General features: G+C 44.6%; 2 protein-coding genes across 6 annotated transcripts; both read right to left on the reverse strand.

Moving 5' to 3' along the window:
* Positions 1 to 2,828: 2,828 nt before the first annotated feature.
* Positions 2,829 to 7,501, reverse strand: macc1 (MET transcriptional regulator MACC1). 4 transcript variants are annotated; one of them, XM_026293921.1, is made up of 6 exons: positions 7,368 to 7,501; positions 6,415 to 6,449; positions 6,204 to 6,326; positions 4,087 to 6,122; positions 3,807 to 3,995; positions 2,829 to 3,715 (listed from the first exon to the last, which is right to left on the reverse strand). In XM_026293921.1, the coding sequence occupies exons 3-6, from the start codon at positions 6,316 to 6,318 to the stop codon at positions 3,512 to 3,514; spliced, it is 2,544 nt and encodes an 847-aa protein (XP_026149706.1). In that variant the 5' UTR covers positions 6,319 to 6,326; positions 6,415 to 6,449; positions 7,368 to 7,501; the 3' UTR covers positions 2,829 to 3,511. The 4 variants fall into 4 exon arrangements, with proteins under 4 accessions (XP_026149706.1, XP_026149708.1, XP_026149707.1 ...); XM_026293923.1 differs by having other exon boundaries at positions 7,450 to 7,488; XM_026293922.1 differs by having other exon boundaries at positions 6,415 to 6,471; positions 7,368 to 7,443.
* A 6,721-nt stretch (positions 7,502 to 14,222) lies between these two features.
* On the reverse strand, positions 14,223 to 16,809 carry sp8b (sp8 transcription factor b). Of its 2 annotated transcripts, none has more exons than XM_026293925.1 (2): positions 16,719 to 16,809; positions 14,223 to 16,318 (listed from the first exon to the last, which is right to left on the reverse strand). In XM_026293925.1, the coding sequence occupies exons 1-2, from the start codon at positions 16,737 to 16,739 to the stop codon at positions 14,981 to 14,983; spliced, it is 1,359 nt and encodes a 452-aa protein (XP_026149710.1). In that variant the 5' UTR covers positions 16,740 to 16,809; the 3' UTR covers positions 14,223 to 14,980. The 2 variants fall into 2 exon arrangements, with proteins under 2 accessions (XP_026149710.1, XP_026149711.1); XM_026293926.1 differs by lacking the exon at positions 16,719 to 16,809 and adding an exon at positions 16,507 to 16,593.
* Positions 16,810 to 17,045: the final 236 nt, after the last annotated feature.

Consider the following 17,045-nt stretch of genomic DNA (forward strand, 5'->3'; position numbering starts at 1 on the left):
TTTAGCTCTGAAAAAATAAGATCCCGCTTAGAGCCACCAGGATCATGACAGGAGAGTGAGCTGCTGAGATGAGCTGAGGCCTCAGTTTGTTGTCCCGATGAGCAGCAGGATCTGTAGTCAGGGTTTGCCTTGGATGAGGAAACCCCAAGACAGGATGTGTGCTGTGAGCACTAATGTTAATATGCTGATGTGTGAGGAACAGCAGTGACTCTGAGTGAAACATAACAGCAGTTAATGGGTATAAACACATTCTCCACGTTCTCTGTTTTGATCCTATAGTTTCACTGAGAACAGTCTGTCCAAAGCTGCCAGGACAGATGCTCCACTCAGCCCTTCCACCGCTAAATGTGCACTTTAGCAAACGAAGTGGGGAAAGAGGAGGCGCTGTGGTCCACTGGGAAGTGTGGAGAAGTGATGGTAGGATGAGTCATGGTGCGGCCTGCACTCAACAAGTGAATAAGTGAAGCTGGTTGCTCAGGGCAAATTGTTGTGGTGGGGTTAGTTTTCCTGGTCCACAGGCTCAAACTAAGCAAAACAGTTCCCTCCTAACAGGAACTAAACTGTTCAGTGTGACATTGTCTGGGAACAAAGCAGTTGATAGTAAAACAGACATTTCTGAGTCATTTTACCCAGAAAGTCTGGAGTTAGAAGAGACTCATGTTTTGTATCTTCCCTCCTTTAATTTGAATGGCCAGTTTTACACTCCAACGGCAGGGGGCGCCATAACTCCAGAGGTTTCTCTCTCACTTTAAAACAAAATCACCAACACACTGCAAGATCAACAAGAAACAGTGAGAAATCTGAGAAATCTGGACAGTTTGTATTTAAAGGTTCATTCCCGCTCTGCGAGGTTACACCCTCTCCATGTGGAAACAGTCACCACCACAACGACTCAGAGCTTAGTTTTAGGTTCAGCTCTTCATTTTAGTCCTTAAACACTACACGTTTGTCACTTAACCCAGTGATCTACTAAAGGAAACGACTGCAGAGTTAACCATCAACATACTTGATATTATTATATTATTATTACATACTTTATAAGATTTCAAACAGCCTCAAAACTCTTTTCTGAAGTTTACATCCTCATTCGTTACTGGCTGGTGGACAAACGCTGCAGGTCCTGGTTCATTCAGCAGATTAAGGGTCAGGCATTTGGCTGGACGAAGCAATTATTTCTTAAACATTATGGTTCATCCTGAATCGTTTATTCTAGATTTCACAGCAAAATATAAAGGATATTGTTGCACTGAGCAGAAAGTGTCTGTAAACATCATGGACTATAATGTAATATTGTTTATATGTGCGGTCACACTCCATCTGCTGCTATAAAAGGCTCCAAAAACAAAAGTGGTCACATTTCATTAGTCCCAAACTTTGATGCCCCAGTGCATCAGGAGAATGGGAATGAAAAGCCAGTCCATTTTTGAACTGGATGCCTCAGACAGTTCTCGATTGTTTCCCTCATTTCCCTGCAAAACGAAAAATCAAATCAAAACTTGTATCCTGATGTCACGACAAAAAGCTTCAGCCTACATCACTAACTCAGCACCCACCCAACCATTCCTCATATATACATATAAATACATGATTTAATGAGTGTTTCTCACTATTTGAAATCTTGAGGATTTGTCTTTTGCAGTTTTTTTACATCACCTATCACCTAATTTTAAAATCTTCATTTCAAGTATATATGACTTATAGGTTTGATGTTTATAGCTGGGAACATTTTAAGTACTGGTGTTTACTTTAATTATCTGCAATGGATTTCATGCTTGAGGCAGAGTATGGGGTAGATAAGCTGGTAAACGCCCCTCACACATTTTTAACTATCACTAACCTTTGTCCTCACAGTGTAAAAGATACTGTACCTTAGGCTGAAGAAACGTAGCTTTAAAAACCTAAAACACTGGTAAAATCAGCTGCTTTGAATGTTTTAGTCTGAACAAGTGATTTTTTTTTTTACATGTATAGCTATAGCTTGTAGCTATAATATTTAAACACACTGTACATTCAGTAAATGACTTGTCATTGCCCCAAAAACTGTTGTCAGTTGTTTCCAATTACTAAGGAAGATAGTTTTTATGAATGATGTTATGTTAATACATAATTTGCTGTTTATCATCAGCTTTTACTAAATAAAAACTTTAATACGACCACTCTCAGCCCGTAGATTGAGTCATTTCATGCTGTTGCTGGATCCCACTTTCCTTATTTGATGTACTTTAGGAGCTGAGGTAAAGTCAGTTGTGCGTTCAGTGGTTTGGTAGAGAACCAGCACACAATGCCCTCAGATGAAACTACAGTGACTTAAACAAACAGTGAAAGCAAACAATCAGAGAAAATCGGTGGAGGACACTTTGTTTCTGTGGTGTGAGTTAATGCCACTAACCCAGAAAGCTTCAAATGTCACATACAGGAAGTCATTTAATGCTGAAATATATGTTAAACAAATAAGAGTCCATCACTGGATTACACACAGATTTGATTAAACTCATCAGTTCCTGTTATACTGAGTAAGGTCTTTATTACAAGGCAAACAGCAGGTTGTTGTTTCTTCATGTATCTCATGCAGCACATCTCCATTTCAATATCAAAGACATTAACAGCAGTCTAGGACTTCAGTGACTGGCGTCTAAACACTGACACTTCCATTTGGCAATAACAACATAATGAACATGTCATGGTTATATTCAACACCATATGAAACAACCTGCTCTGTACACATCTGAAAACATTACAGTATAAAAATAGTACATACAATGACAAAGACAATTCTAGTTTGTTGACATGTAAAGTAAAGTAGCATCTTAACAGTTTGTTTACTGGCATCAAGAAACTTGGAAAACAATATTTCACTTTGATAGAACATTGTCAATTGCAGCACATCAATCTACAGTAAATACATGTGAATGCACTGAAATCGTTAGTCGACATAGGGAGCAGGTCTCCTTTCAAGGAGGCAGCCATGTTTCTACAGTAGCCCAGAATGGACAAACCAAATACTGGCTCTAAATAAGGAATCGCAGTTTGTTTCAAAGGTGATGGCCCCTGTGCCTCCCTCAGGCATGAAGGAGGGCACAGGTAACAGGTAACAGGTGAAGAAATGTGCTTACAGCTGTAGTTTTAGGTTTAGGTGGATTAGCATTTTGACCTGAAAATGATCTACCAAAATGAAGTTTGACTTGAAGGCATTATCACATTTGCACAAACAGATAAAAGTGACAAACTATCCTTCATTTTACTGAATGAGGGCACATTCATTCACAGCTCAGAAATTGTGAGAACATACTCAACACACACTAAGTGAGGGCTAGAGAGTGCGAGCACCTGACTGAATTGTTTCTTCGTTCTTATGGTTTCTAAAAAAATGAGCATGAACTTGAAGCAAACAAGGGTGAAGTAACATCTTTATCAAAACCTTATTGCTGTGTAACAAAAACCTCTTTATCTCAGTTTCCCCAAGTGCATGAAGGTTGCTGTCATCACTAGAGTGCATTTGCAAAAGCTTTGTTTAGCTCCTCGGGAAAGCAGAAGCTCGAAGGATATCGAGACAGTTTGCTGTGATGAGGGTGCCGGTCAACTGCCTCCACTCTCTGGTGGCAGGGTTTCTCATTTTGTCCAGGACCAGGTGCAGATCCTGGATCATGTCCCTGTAGCTGTCTCCATAACGCAGACTCCAGGAGTGCAGGAAGTCATAGGCAGGTTTCCACATTGACTGAAACGGAGCGGGAAATATTTAAATGATTAGGAAAATAAAATGTGCATCATCAGTTTTAGCCCTGCTGCATATATATTGTTAAACTGACCTGGGGACAGACTTCTCCGCTCTTCCCTCGGTGTGGAGCCTCATAGGCGGCAATCTGAGCACCGGAGAGTTTTCCCAATTTCTCTGCGAGCTCTCGCCAGCGGACGCTGAGCTCCACGGCAGTGGACAGGATGACTGTGTTCTGAATCAGCTGTGCAACGAGATACACAGAGTCCATCTTCAGCAGACCCTAGGATGAACAAGACGGAAATAAACTGTCACAAACCCATGAAAAACATAGGAAGGTTGAGGTAGAGCGGCTTTGAAATTCGTTAACCTACCACCATGAGCTCATGCAGAAACTTCTTCCTGTTCTTCTCACTGTGACAGTCTTCCTTCAGCCTTTCCAGAACGCAGGCCACTTTGTCAGTCTCAGTCTCAGGGTGCCGCCGTGTGATAGAGTCCAGCGACAGGTTGCCGTATCCCAAAGCATCGGCAAAGCCCCTCCAGTTGGTCATATGGTCAGTGACCAGCGTCTGGATGGCAGAGTACATGTACGTAAGCTTCTTGAAGGGCAGCGTCATGTTGTCCAAGAGGACCTCTGTGGTGGGCTCGATGCCGGTGAAGTCAATCACCTGGTCTCTGGTAATGAGTCTGACGTTCTTACAGTGGATCAAACCAGTCCTACCTCGAAGGAATCCAATATACCACTCCTTCACTTTTGAGTTGCCCACTGACCGAACAGTCTCTCTGGAGAGGAGCCCCACTGTATCCCCCTTGAAGTACTCCAGAAGGTAGTCTACGCGGGACTGACGCAGCACTGATTTTAGGGCTACACCATACCACTGCAGATTCACAACTCTGTTTTCAAATCTGGGGACGTCTGGAACACTTTCCTCAGGAATCGGTGACGCTCTTGCAATTTCAATCCGCCTTTCTATCTGTCTGTTTGCTCGTTTGGGTGCTGCAGGGGGAGAGGGCACCTGGAAACGTGTGACAGTTGCAGTGTTTGATTCCTTCACTTGTAGATCTAATTTAAAAGGAGCAATTTCTGTGTTACCAGAACAAGACAGTGCAACTGGTAGATGCAGAACTGTCCCCACTTTGAGCTGACTTTGTCTCACTTCTTTCAGTTTGTCCTCAGGTTTGAGTTTAAACATCGAGTCTGGGATGCTGACGCTTATGTGCAGATCGTTCACTTTGTCTGGTTTAAGCCGATGTTTTCCCCAGAGCTGCAGCACGAGTGGAGGCAGGTTTTTGTTGCCTCTGCAGACGTCTGAAAATGGAAGCTTTGGAGGCACGTTCTCATGACAGCAGACCACTATTACAACCTTGAATGATGGATGGATGTACCTGGGACCATAAACTGCCACAGTGATTTGGCGGTCGAGGTAATCCCACACCGACGTAGCAGGGGCCTGGATTGCAGAGGCCTCTGCGACTGCAATCATATAAAAATGTGTTTTCAATTCCTGGAGCTTCATCCGCATCATGTCCTTGCAAATGGAACAGTCGTTCACTTTGAGATAAGGCCCGTCTCTTTTGCTGGACACCAGCCCGACCACTGTGGTCATCACTTGGCTTAAAGGGTCAGACTTCACCTCACCAGACAGTTTCATCTCCAGTGAGATACACTCCTTTGTGTTGATGTTGCTGAGCACCACCTCCAGGAGAGGACTCATGGTTGTCATGTAGTTGTTATTGAGTCCAGGAGGAGGGTCTAACGTAGCTTTCAGTGTAACCTCCTGAACTTCTCCAGGAGGAACATGATCCTTTGGGATGTGGACGCCAACTTCTGAGTCTGGTATCTGAACCGCGCCTCCGCTGTGGCCGATCCTGGAGATAACCTGAAAGTCAGTGGCCTGGGTCTGAGCCCAGCCTGGACTCTGGCTCATCAGATTTAAGTCCAGGCAGGAGCGGGTCAGCTGCCTGTGGCTCAGCCAGGCCATCTTATAGGCCTCTCTGTCATTCTTCAGCCACTCAAAATCTGGGTTCAGCACCGCACCAGGCGGCTTGAAACTGTTCTCAGCTTTTGGCACCTTCCTCTCCAGATCATCCAGAATGTCTGAAGCGCTTCTCCATCGCCCAGATCTGTTGGTCACTTTATGTTTGTTTTCCAAAAAGTTCCCCAGGTTTCCTTCGTCCGAGGACGTGCTGATGGAGTCGTTATTTGTGTCCAGATCTTTTTCATCGTCTTGCTTCACTTTTGATGTGTTGGAAATATGTTTGTCTGTGCTGCTGTGAACAATTTCATCTAAGAATGGGTTTGATCCAGACAATTTGTTCCAAAAGGGATTTTTTGTCTGAGACTGATGAGCGACTTCTGGCTGTAAAAGTGGCCACTGAGAGTTCTGTGTGATTCGAGTCACATATCCACCTGTGAAAAAGAGAGTTTGGTTAAAATGTCCAACAAGTTTTCACATTTAGAGACAAATCTACTTCCTGTTGAAAACTGTACCATTCAGGTTGCTGCTTGCTAAGGCATCGTCACCCAGATCAATCAGTGTCCCCTCGGATTTGCTCCGCATGAGACTCCCAGCACGACAGAAGGACCTCGTTCTCCTACTGGCCATATTTTTATCTGCAGAGATAAAATGAACATTTTTATGAAGCAGTTTTTATTTTCATTGCAGCATTCACTAGCCCTAAAAGACGACCTCATTCCTTACCTTACATTATTCTCTCACTGACGCAGCCAGAGGTCCTGAGGAACAAAATAACAAAAGCTAAATGGAGAATAAATAATAATTTACTCCTGAAGCAGCTGGTCAATGAATCTATGAATCCACTAACATAAAACGAGCCTGCTGCAGTTTTGATCATTGTTCTAAAACTAAAATGCAAAAATCAACTGGCCACAGCTCCTCAAACATGGACCTTAGCTGGTTTTCTTAGTTGTCACTGTAAACTCAGCATGTTTTGGTTTTTGGGAGGGTTGGTCAGACAAAAACAGTGTGAATATGACAACTCAGGTTCTTGTGATGCGATGGAAACCTTTCACACCCGAATGATGAATCAGCAAAACGACCTGCAGACGAACGATTGAGGTCACCTCTGTACACACTGTATACAAGCAGCATTACAACGCGGTGACTGACAGCAAGAAATCCCTTCACAACAAAGGCGAAGTTATTGTTCAGCCAAATTTCCTGCAGCACGACGAGCCCTGGGCAGGAAACTGCTCCAGACGTGGAATAAAAGCCTGCGCGCTTCGATCTGTCACTTGTTTGCGTAAAGGACACAGCCCATTCATGCCTTGTCACAGTGAGTCAGTCACGAATAATGTGGTCCCTTACACCACTGCACAAAAACAGGTTGGTCTTGTCAAGCCTATGGCAGAGTACTCGGCTCTGTACTCGGCTCTGTACTATTCTAATGAAACAGGCTTCCTGCTGGACATCAAGTCGACTGGTTTAATGTGATGTTCGTGTTTATTGATCTGAAAATGTTCCGTCAGTGCATCGATAAGACAAACTGCCTGAGAAGTGAGAGCTCCAGCTTTACGAGCAGCAAACAGGTGGATGCGCGCCGCCGTCGGGCACACGCGTTAATAAGGCAGATCGTTAACAGTCCGCTTCCTTCGCAATGAAAAACGATGGAGACAGAAAAAGTTTGACCTCACCATCGGACTGAGATGTTTGTAGTTTCGCTTCAGCGCGTTGGCAGCAAAGGAAGCCAGTCCGGTGTCATTTAGTGAGGCTCACCTGCTCAAGTTACAGCGCTTCACTCTGCTCACTCTACGGGGCTGGAAGTTTGCAACAGCTCAGGAGCCCCGGCGGAGGAGGGGCCTCTCGTGGTCTGTAACTACAATTCCCAGAGTGCAACACGTCCTTACTACACCTGAAACTGGCCGTGGTTTCGACAGGAGTCAGAGATCGGTGATAAGCGTGCAGGGCAGCCTACACAAACATGTTTTCACACACTCACAGCAGCTGACTCGACAAACGAGAAACAAGGTTCATCCTCAGTTTGGTTCGTTCTGATGGTAAATGGTTGGTTCGACCAGACAGAACAAAGACAGGCCCAGTCCCAGAACCACATAGACTATTCTAGCTCTTATTTCTATTGGTCCAGGGTGGACCCCTGCCTTTCACCCAAAGAGAGCTGGGATAGGCTCCAGCAGATCCCTGGGACCCTGGTTAGGACTAAGGGGGTACAGATGATGGATGGATGGGTTTACCTGGTGTAGTTTGCTGGGGTTGCTGTTTTGAGCGAAGAGCCAAAGTGACCTGAGCTGAACAGAACTTAATGTCATGGAGCAGCAGATTAGACTCATTACCTGTGATAAACACCTGAATGAGTCTCTGCCACGTCACATCTGTCATGCAGGGAAAATGTCCCAGTGATTCGACTGCTTCAGCTGATCTCTTCCACAGAGCTGGAAACGTTCTGTATGTTTGGTTCTGTCTCTGTTGTCTTTGCTGCTGAATATCCAGCACTGAAGTGGCCTTTGGATGCAGGCCCTGGCAAACAAAGGCAGTTAGGCAGGAATGCACCAAAGCTCACTTGAGTAGATTATGAGTTTTCATGCAACAAATTTGGTCAGTGAGTGCAGCAGCCTGGACTTCAGCGTGACTCGTTACCATCCTTTGCTGGAAACCACATAACTGAGCACATGTCACTTTAGTAGATACGTTTCTGCTCCCTCTTGTGTGTGAACTGAGCTGTGCCTGCAGGACGCTGGTGTCACCTTTGGAGAAAAGAAAAACAAAGCATGTAGACATTTGATCAGAGCACAGTTGCAGTCTGTCTGATAACTGAGGGCCAAGTATGTGGCTCACAGAGCAGATCTGTGAGCAAGTGCTGCGCCCTGGTGGCTGTTTTGAGAATATTGACATGATCAAGCCACGAACAGACGGAGACTAACCATGAATCGGTTCTGTACTAAGAACCATTGTCTGTGTATCCTCCCTCTGACTGATGTCATTCTTCTCTGCCTTAATTATTGCTGTTTATTTCTGTCGCACTGATGGACACTACAGGTCTTAGCTGCTCTTCTGTTCTCTGAGCCTGTACTTTGCTGTTGCAACGATGCAATTTCCTCATTGTGGGACCAATAAAGGTTCCCTATCTTATCTTATCTAACAAAGGACCCTGTAAAAGTACTGACAGACTGACTCACACATGGTTGGTTTTGGGACTCTGGGGGTTTGTTGACGAGAAGAAACATAGAGAGTTACCCTGGAATAAAACAGGCATTTGTTTTTTTACAGAAGTTATTTTAACATGTCACGGCAGGAAAAGCTTGAGGAGAATGACACAGTTGTTGCCTGTATCAGTAAAACCATTGGTTTTTCTGCCATGACAAGTTTGTCTGCTGTGAAAATATAGTGTTCACTTCAGTTTGTTTCCATTGGTGTTTGGTAATAACAGTGTGAGCACCAAGTGTTTGAAACTGCACTGTGATGTTACACCACTGTGAGTATGTTGCCTGATAAACATCCATCCATCATCTGTAACCCCTTAGTCCTAACCAGGGTCCCAGGGATCTGCTGGAGCCTATCCCAGCTCTCTCTGGGTGAAAGGCAGGGGTCCACCCTGGACAGGTCCCCAGTCCATCACAGGGCCACATAGAGACAAACAACCTCACACACTCACACTCACTCCTATGGGCAATTTAGAGTCACCAATCAACCTGACATACATGTTTTTGGACTGTGGGAGGAAACCAGAGTACCTGGAGAAAACCCACACAAGCACAGGGAGAACATGCAGACTCCACACAGAAAGGCCCCTGATGGGTTTCAAACCAGGAACCTTCTTGCTGTGAGGCAGCAGTGCTAACCACTAAGCCACCGTGCTGCCCGATGATGATCCAAAATTTCTACTTACTGCTCAGTATTGAGTGAAATATTCAGTGGACATTATCTTGGGAGTAGTGCAGTGATTTCACACATTCAAGCACAATATTTTACAGTGAGTTCACTTATCACCTCATTGGAGTCTGGTCTTCATTATGTTTTATTGATCCACTTAGTTTTATTCGTCTTCATCCTGGTTTCAGTCAATATGATGCTAAACCGAATATTGTTTGAACATGAGGGTCAGATTCTTTATGGCACATGAAGCAACAGCTGTATAACAATGTCAGGACCAGGTGTCAACAGAGGCAGTCACTGCTGTTTGTTGCATAAAACTCAAACGTTACTCAGACTTTGCTTATTTCATCATCATCATTTCATCAGCTCATTAAGATCATTTCCACGTGTTTCTACTAAACCCTCTAACAATGAAATGTGTTGGCATCAAGCTCCGAATCAAACTCCATTTGTTCCTGTTTTTGGATTATAGAATTTAATTTGGAACCAATGTTATGATGTTATTTTATGATGTTATGATATGATATGATTTGTACATACATTTCACAAAGAAATAGACTTAAAGTCTCAGAAAGCTCCATGTTTATGCCACTAGGTGGAGCCATTTATCTACCGTACAACTGACCAGACATTTGAGTGTTTGTGTTTCTGAAACCAGGACATGAGTTGAGGTATTTGTCTGTTTAGATGTTCAACAACCCAAAAAGTAAGTTCCTTGTTTACGCCAAAGGGATTGGGAACGTTTGGTCAGGAATCAGGACTGTGGATATTTTAAAAAGACAGAACAAAATAAACCTGCTGTAAGGACAAACTGATCAAATTGTTATTTGGGTTTTCAGTCTCTACTACTTTTCCTCCATGTGAAGTGTAATGATAGCCCACTGTCTGAACAGTGAACAGTACATTTTTACGTCATCCACAAGAACCAAGAGGCTTCTGTCGTCTTCACGGGGATCCAGGCTCAGGCCTCATAGCTGCTGGCTCCAATTAGTTCTGTCCTGTTTAAGAACCAGTGGTTGCATTAAATATATCTGTTATGTGGATCTAGAGGTCTTGGGTGCTCTGAGGAAGTCCCCCATGCAGTTATAACCTGTGTAGTTGATGTGTTGACGTCGTTTAATTGGGCATAGAGGTCGGACAAACCTGCAGTGTTGAATCTGTGGGTGTTTGTGTGATCAGACTGGTGAAACACCACCTGTGACGTAAATGAATTGAAGTGGCTGAAAGCATTGTATGAGGACACTCCTGTCAGCGTTACACCAATTACTGTTAATTATTTTGACGAACCTCTGCACCTTTTCAAATTGCCTTTCCCAGGAGATTAGTTGGTTTAGAGAAAATGACAGTTCAGTCAGTTGGTGGTTTTAACCACAAAATTGGCCACAGATGCATCACCGGTGAGAGGTGTTACCGCAACACTATGATTTGCTGGTAGAGCTGGAAAACCCATTATATCTCTTGATATCAATACCAGCTGTCATTTTCATGGAACCTCAGTCAGGACTGGGATTTGGCTTAAAGTTTATCAAGCACAACACAACATATCCACACTTGTGTTACCCAGGTCAGGATAATCTAGTGTTATTTCTCTTTCATGCTTTCCAGGTGACTGGCTTTGGCTGCCAGTGTGCTGTGCGTTCCGATCATCTCCAGTTGGCAGCTCGTCCTGGCGTGTTTGTCCTTCCTCCCCACAGCCAGCTTAAATCCGGGCACGGCGAGACATTCCTCTGAGGACCCGGCGATGTTGCAACAGTCTGGGAAGGTGATAATAACATGACAGGCGAGCCAGACGCTCAGAGACCTTAGGACAAAAGGACTCTGTTCATGTGTAATGACGTGGTTTAGTCACTTGAAAACTTTGACTGTTGATTTTACTGACGGGCAGCGTCTTCTCTGACGTGTGGAGTGAAACACAGACGTGAGAAGTGTATCTTTGTATTTATCAATTAATTCATTATCCGGAAAATCTCAATCTATGAAAATGGAAATCATTTTCCATGTCTGTAACTGCCCATTGCTTCCAATACTGTGTTCATTAGCTGCATCACTCTTTCCTCTGATTTAAAGAGACTAACTCTTTAATAAACCACCTAATATGTCAGGACCCAAACTGCATGATCATAGTAAATAGTTTGCGTCTGCATATATTCCCTGGCTTTAGGAAACAGATGCAGCAACACAACAAAATCAAACTATATCCTGTAAAAATTAGCGTTACAGTAAAGACGACGTGAAGCCTTTAAGTATGAAAGACCAACAACAACAAAGTACAAAAGCTTCACGCTTCATTTCTGGCTGTAATTAATACAGTGATTGTGAATGTTAAAACTGAGGTAAATCAGTTGAGGTTTTATGTAGGAGCCTGACAAATACCACTGAAATGTAACAATCCCACAATGCATCAGTGACAGAATCTGGACCATAGGCTGTTAACTTTATTTATTTTTTGATTCCCTCTGAACTTGGCTTGATTTTCCTTCCGACTGTTGACTGTCCCTGTAGTGTTTCAGCTCAGAGCAGCGTGAGGACATGAAGGTGCTGGGTAAGGTCTGTATCTGTGCATGTGTCTGCACCAGCTGTTCTCTGTGTTCTGAGATGTTCCGACAAAACAGTCTGGATGACTGGACCCTGATGAGATGTTTTATTATGCTGCTGCTAAGACAGACAGGAGGGTGTGACGCAGCTGTTAATACTTTAATTTCTAATCTTAAAACTTGAAACATGTTTGAAAACATGATCAGAGCAAATTAAATATCGGACCTGTGATTATCGTCTGTCTCCAGGCTGTCTGATAACTGACACACCTCGAGCCTGACCTGCAGCACCGTGTTGCCATATTGTTTTGAAAATTCAAGAGAACCAGATGAGTGAAATGTGACTTTAGATCACCTTATGTTGTCTTTACCAGCACACACGCCTCATGTGATGCGAACAGACCTCAGGGATCGTCCCTAGTTGCATCCGCTATAATCAAAGTCTGAGCTTTTGGTCTGGGAATACGGCACAAACTGGTAAAAGTGGGAAGCTGTTGTTGTTTGCTAAGTTAGAGTACTTATTCCCAGCTGCCCAAAACAGCGTCAGAGCTCCAAATCAGAAGTTGCTCTTGAAAAGCGGGTTGTACTTAAAATGACTGTGTATAGAGGGAAAGCGCTAGATGGCGCTGTAAAGCCATGGAGAGATAAAAAAACAAAAACAGCCTAACAGAAGTTTGGCGGCTGCTGTTTGGAGCTGACTCCTCGCTGTGATCTGGTGAAAACACCAGACATTCAGCACATGAACAATAGAATAAACAGAAGTTATCTTATCTTATCCATGTTTACCTTCTTTTCCCGTCTGACACAGTTAAATGCTCAGTGGCGCTTCGTTACTTTGGCCGCGCACAAAGTTTGGTGCGTAAAATCTCCAGAATCAGGAGAAAAAATATTTAGTAAAGTTGATAATTTCTATTATTTCTACTAAATACCGGAAAGAATAAAATCTAAGCTGCTTCCACAAATAATAATCGAATAATCTAATGATAAGGCCTCAGTGTGTTCTCTCTAAATCAGTATATAGACTGACCCGAAATAAATTGTCATCAAGCACATTTGAATAATTTTCTTGTAGTTTCTTAACATTTACTCGCTTGTGTTGCTGCAAACAAAGTTCAAAGGTTAACAAGGACAATTTCAGTAGCGAGGACTCGGGTTCACGTTCAGGCTTGGACTATTTTGTTAGTTAGAATAAATCCCTCCCTGGTAAAATCCAAAACGGCCAGTAGAAGTTTTAACACTGAACCTACTCGGATTCATCACCTCCATAATTTACAGTAAACAGTGTGTGTGTGTGTGTGTGTGTGTGTGTGTGTTGGACGAAAGTTTGAGTAGAAAGGAAAAGAAACATAAATGAACTAAATGAATTATGGGAATATCGTTAAAAACGTGACGTATATTTATCAAAACGCGAATAAAGCGGTGGGTTCTCACACTCTGGCCTGTTTCGGCCTCAGGGAACTTCAGGATTTAATTTTCACGCTTAGCAGAAAAAACACACGAAGCGAGAATAATAAAATGTATCTTAAATTAAAATTCCTGTAACACGCTGATTTTTTTTTTTTCTTTCATCTGATCAATGTCTTCGATCAATTCGATCAATGTCTTGGTTTCACTATTGAAATTTAAGTTTATTCCTGCGTGAGGCCCTGAAGCTGCTGCAGGCCTTTTCCATCCTGGCCTGAAGAACCTAACCCCCCCACCACCACCACCACCAGCTGTGCACGGAGATCCTGAAACTCAGTGTCTACGACGTTTCACATTAACAGCAATTAATTTCCGATGTGATGCAGAATAAATTCTAGGCAGAGAATAATTTTAAACTTTCTCCTCTACCGGTGTAAAATATGTTCATCGACTCCACAATCAATAAAACTGCTTCTGAATCCAGACTGACTTTATTGAGTGGCTTACATAAAAAGCCATTCTCGTAAGGAAAAAAATATCATTGTAAAATTAAAATCACTTTACAACATGCTTACTTAAATTAAATGAGTGGGCAAACAGTAAATGATTTCCAAACGTTACAAATAAATTCAAAGTGCGCCTAATAATAGAGCCCTAAATACAAGAAAACTCGTGGTTAAATATAACTCCCCACAATACATTTCATATCATGTCAAAGAAAAATCCAAGTACATTTCCGTATATTTTCAAATATTTACTAGAGTCCATATACAACTAGAAATACCTATACAAAATCGTCTCCTGGACAAATACATTACTCACCTTTACATTGGGCTGTAATTATTCTAACCTACATTTCTCGTTATATACAACACATTTCGCAGCGAAGTGTAAGTGACTGGACTGGACTCCACCGGACTACGTACAGACTTGGCCCACGTACGTGACCCAAACCTACGGCTGCTCCTCCGTTGTCACACGGTCGAGGAGACAGGTTTATTGTGAAAACCACCGCTTTGCCATATATGACCACACTCTACAGGGGTTTGTTCCTACCAAGCAGCACATCCGCGGGGACAAGAACAATTTCTGCTGCTCGATAATAAAGTGCCAGAGTTTGGTTTTGAACAATGTGTGTCACAGCAGTCGCACAACTTAGCAGGTTCTCTTTTTCACAGCAGTGATATTTTTGTTTGTTTGTTTGTTTGTTTTGCGTCTCGTACCGTGGGAAGGAAAACGTCAATGGATTCGTGAACAGGCTGCAGGAGTTTGTGCTGTGCGCTGTGCCATGTGTGTCCGTAATAACTGGATTACACTTTCACACCGCACATTGTCAGTGGCACAGTGGATCAGTGGTTCTGATGGAGCAGATGTGGATGATGTGATTATTAGTCTTAAACACGTCAAAGAAACAAACGGGTCATTGCGCATACACCAACGTATGTCCACTTCCAGATTCTGTCCCACCGAGGGCAGGTCTACAGGCCGTTCATGCCTACTCCCTGGGTTGACTCGGGTGGGTGCAACAGGTCGGGGGAATGGCACGGAGGGCTTCCCGGCGCGCTGTGCTCGCTGTCGGTATCACTCCCCCTCTTCCCTCCGCTGCCCCCGGAGCCAGAGCCGGCGGATCCTCCGGCGCTGTGAGTTTTTACATGTTTACTCAGGTGATCGCTACGCATAAATCTCTTGTTGCACACCGGACAGGCGAATCTTTTCTCGCCGGTGTGTGTGCGTAAATGTCGCTGGAGCTCGTCGGAGCGCGTGAACCTCTTCCCGCAAAAAAGCCAGTTGCACACAAACGGCCTCTCGCCGGTGTGCCACCTCAAGTGCGCCTTTAGGTGCGACGTTTTCCCGTAAACTTTGCCGCAGCCGGGGATGTGACAGCTGTGGAGACCTTTTCTCCGGAGGCTGGCACCCGCCGGCCCGAGTCTCTCCGCCTCCTGGCAGTTTGGACAGTCGCAGGTGGCTCTGCCCGAGTACCGCCGGGCAGATGACCTCGGTGACCCCGCTAAAGATGCAGGTGGACCCCCGGAGAGCATAGTCCCCCCTGCCCCGGTCAGTGGAGAGGGGCTTGTGTCCGGATAAGAAGATAACACCGGTTTGAAACCGTCCATCAGGTGCTGGCCGGTTGTCAACAGGTGTGGAGAGGGACTTGTACTGAAAGCAGAGTGACTTAAACTCGAGTAGTCAGAATTATATCCGCCCAGAGGAGAGTGCAAGGAGGTCTGGAGTCCACCGGAATGTAAGGACGTTTGTAGTGCGGCTCCATTAGGATTTTGAACATCAATCCATCCTGCTCCCACATCCCACCACGCTGAGGCTCCGCTGGTTCCGACCTCTCCGGCGGGGATGCCGGGATGCGACGATTTGAACCAGGAGTCGTACGGATGCGCCACGCTCATCCTCGGATAGATGCCCTGCAAACTGTCCACGGAGGTGTGCACCTTCGAGATGAAAACCGGCTGATGGCTGGACTCTTGGGAGCTGCTCGAAACTGAGGCTTGGAAAACAGAGTAATCGTTTCCAAAGTGGGAATTAGATGAGGTACCGGACGTGAGTGAAAAAGCGCTGGTTCCAGTAGAGCTGTTGGTGCCAAAAGAGTCCGAGATGCCGGATCCATTGCGGGACACTCCGAAGCCGGAGAGGCCGGAACCCAGGCTGCAGCTGCTGGCGGCGGCTCTTTTCCACGGGTGGAAGCCTTTTCCAAACGATGAGGAGTTATCCGAAATGGTCGACGGTGAAGGGCTCGGACTCCCTATTTTGTTACATGTTGCAGCTAACATGGCTAAAGGAGTCGATCCTAACCTCGGCTCCTCCTGTGAGGGACAAGAAAAGCCGTGAGTGACTGGTCAGCAGAACAAGTCGAATCTGTTCAGCACATTTTAATGCAGAGATTCAGCTGCAAAGAGACAATTAAAGTGGGAAACACTTTCCCCAGTTTCAGCAAATGTCTAATGTGCTGTGGGTTCGTTTAACATTACAGCAGATTGTTATCACGTCCTACCTGAGCGAACACAGAGTAGACAAGTGAAAAGCGACACAAACGCACAGCAAACAGGACACGGAGGAAAACACGCGTCTTTTAAGCCACAAACTTCTCCTACGAGCCGCTCGCTAAAATATAAGCGACGCACTGGCTCTGCTGTAAGTTTAATCCCCCTCCGCCGGACAATGGCAAGAACTAATTAAACCAATAAGAAAGTCCTTTAGACTCACCCCTAGAAGTGAAGTTGCCATCACACAAAAACAGTGCCCTCCTCAGAGGATCTTTTTATATTTATGAATCAGAGCACAGTTTTTTTTAGAGGTGTGCAATACAATGATGTGTTCCGCCCATTCTTCCACAATTGTAGGCTCCTCTCCGGCTTTGAAGTGCCGCTGTGCCACGGGCGACCAATCAGCGACCGTGTCCCGGCGCAGCGCCGCACTCTGCCGTGAGGTCATCAATAGCGCGCCTCAGACAGCTCTCCACCTCCTCCACCCCCACCGCCCCCTCCATCATAAAAGACAGCGGAAGGAAGGTAAAGTTAAATGAGAGTGAAT

Source organism: Mastacembelus armatus, chromosome 16 (assembly GCF_900324485.2).
Source record: "Mastacembelus armatus chromosome 16, fMasArm1.2, whole genome shotgun sequence".
Lineage (NCBI taxonomy): Eukaryota > Metazoa > Chordata > Actinopteri > Synbranchiformes > Mastacembelidae > Mastacembelus > Mastacembelus armatus.

Excerpts from the sequence above, each read along its gene's own strand:
- macc1 (XM_026293921.1), bottom strand. The coding sequence starts at position 6,318 with ATGGCCAGTAGGAGAACGAGGTCCTTCTGTCGTGCTGGGAGTCTCATG. Across the intron at positions 6,123-6,203 it reads AGCAAGCAGCAACCTGAATG|GTGGATATGTGACTCGAATC; the intron begins GTACAGTTTTCA and ends TCTTTTTCACAG. Across the intron at positions 3,996-4,086 it reads TTCTGCATGAGCTCATGGTG|GGTCTGCTGAAGATGGACTC; the intron begins GTAGGTTAACGA and ends TGTTCATCCTAG.
- sp8b (XM_026293925.1), bottom strand. The coding sequence starts at position 16,739 with ATGGCAACTTCACTTCTAGGG. Across the intron at positions 16,319-16,718 it reads TGGCAACTTCACTTCTAGGG|GAGGAGCCGAGGTTAGGATC; the intron begins GTGAGTCTAAAG and ends TGTCCCTCACAG.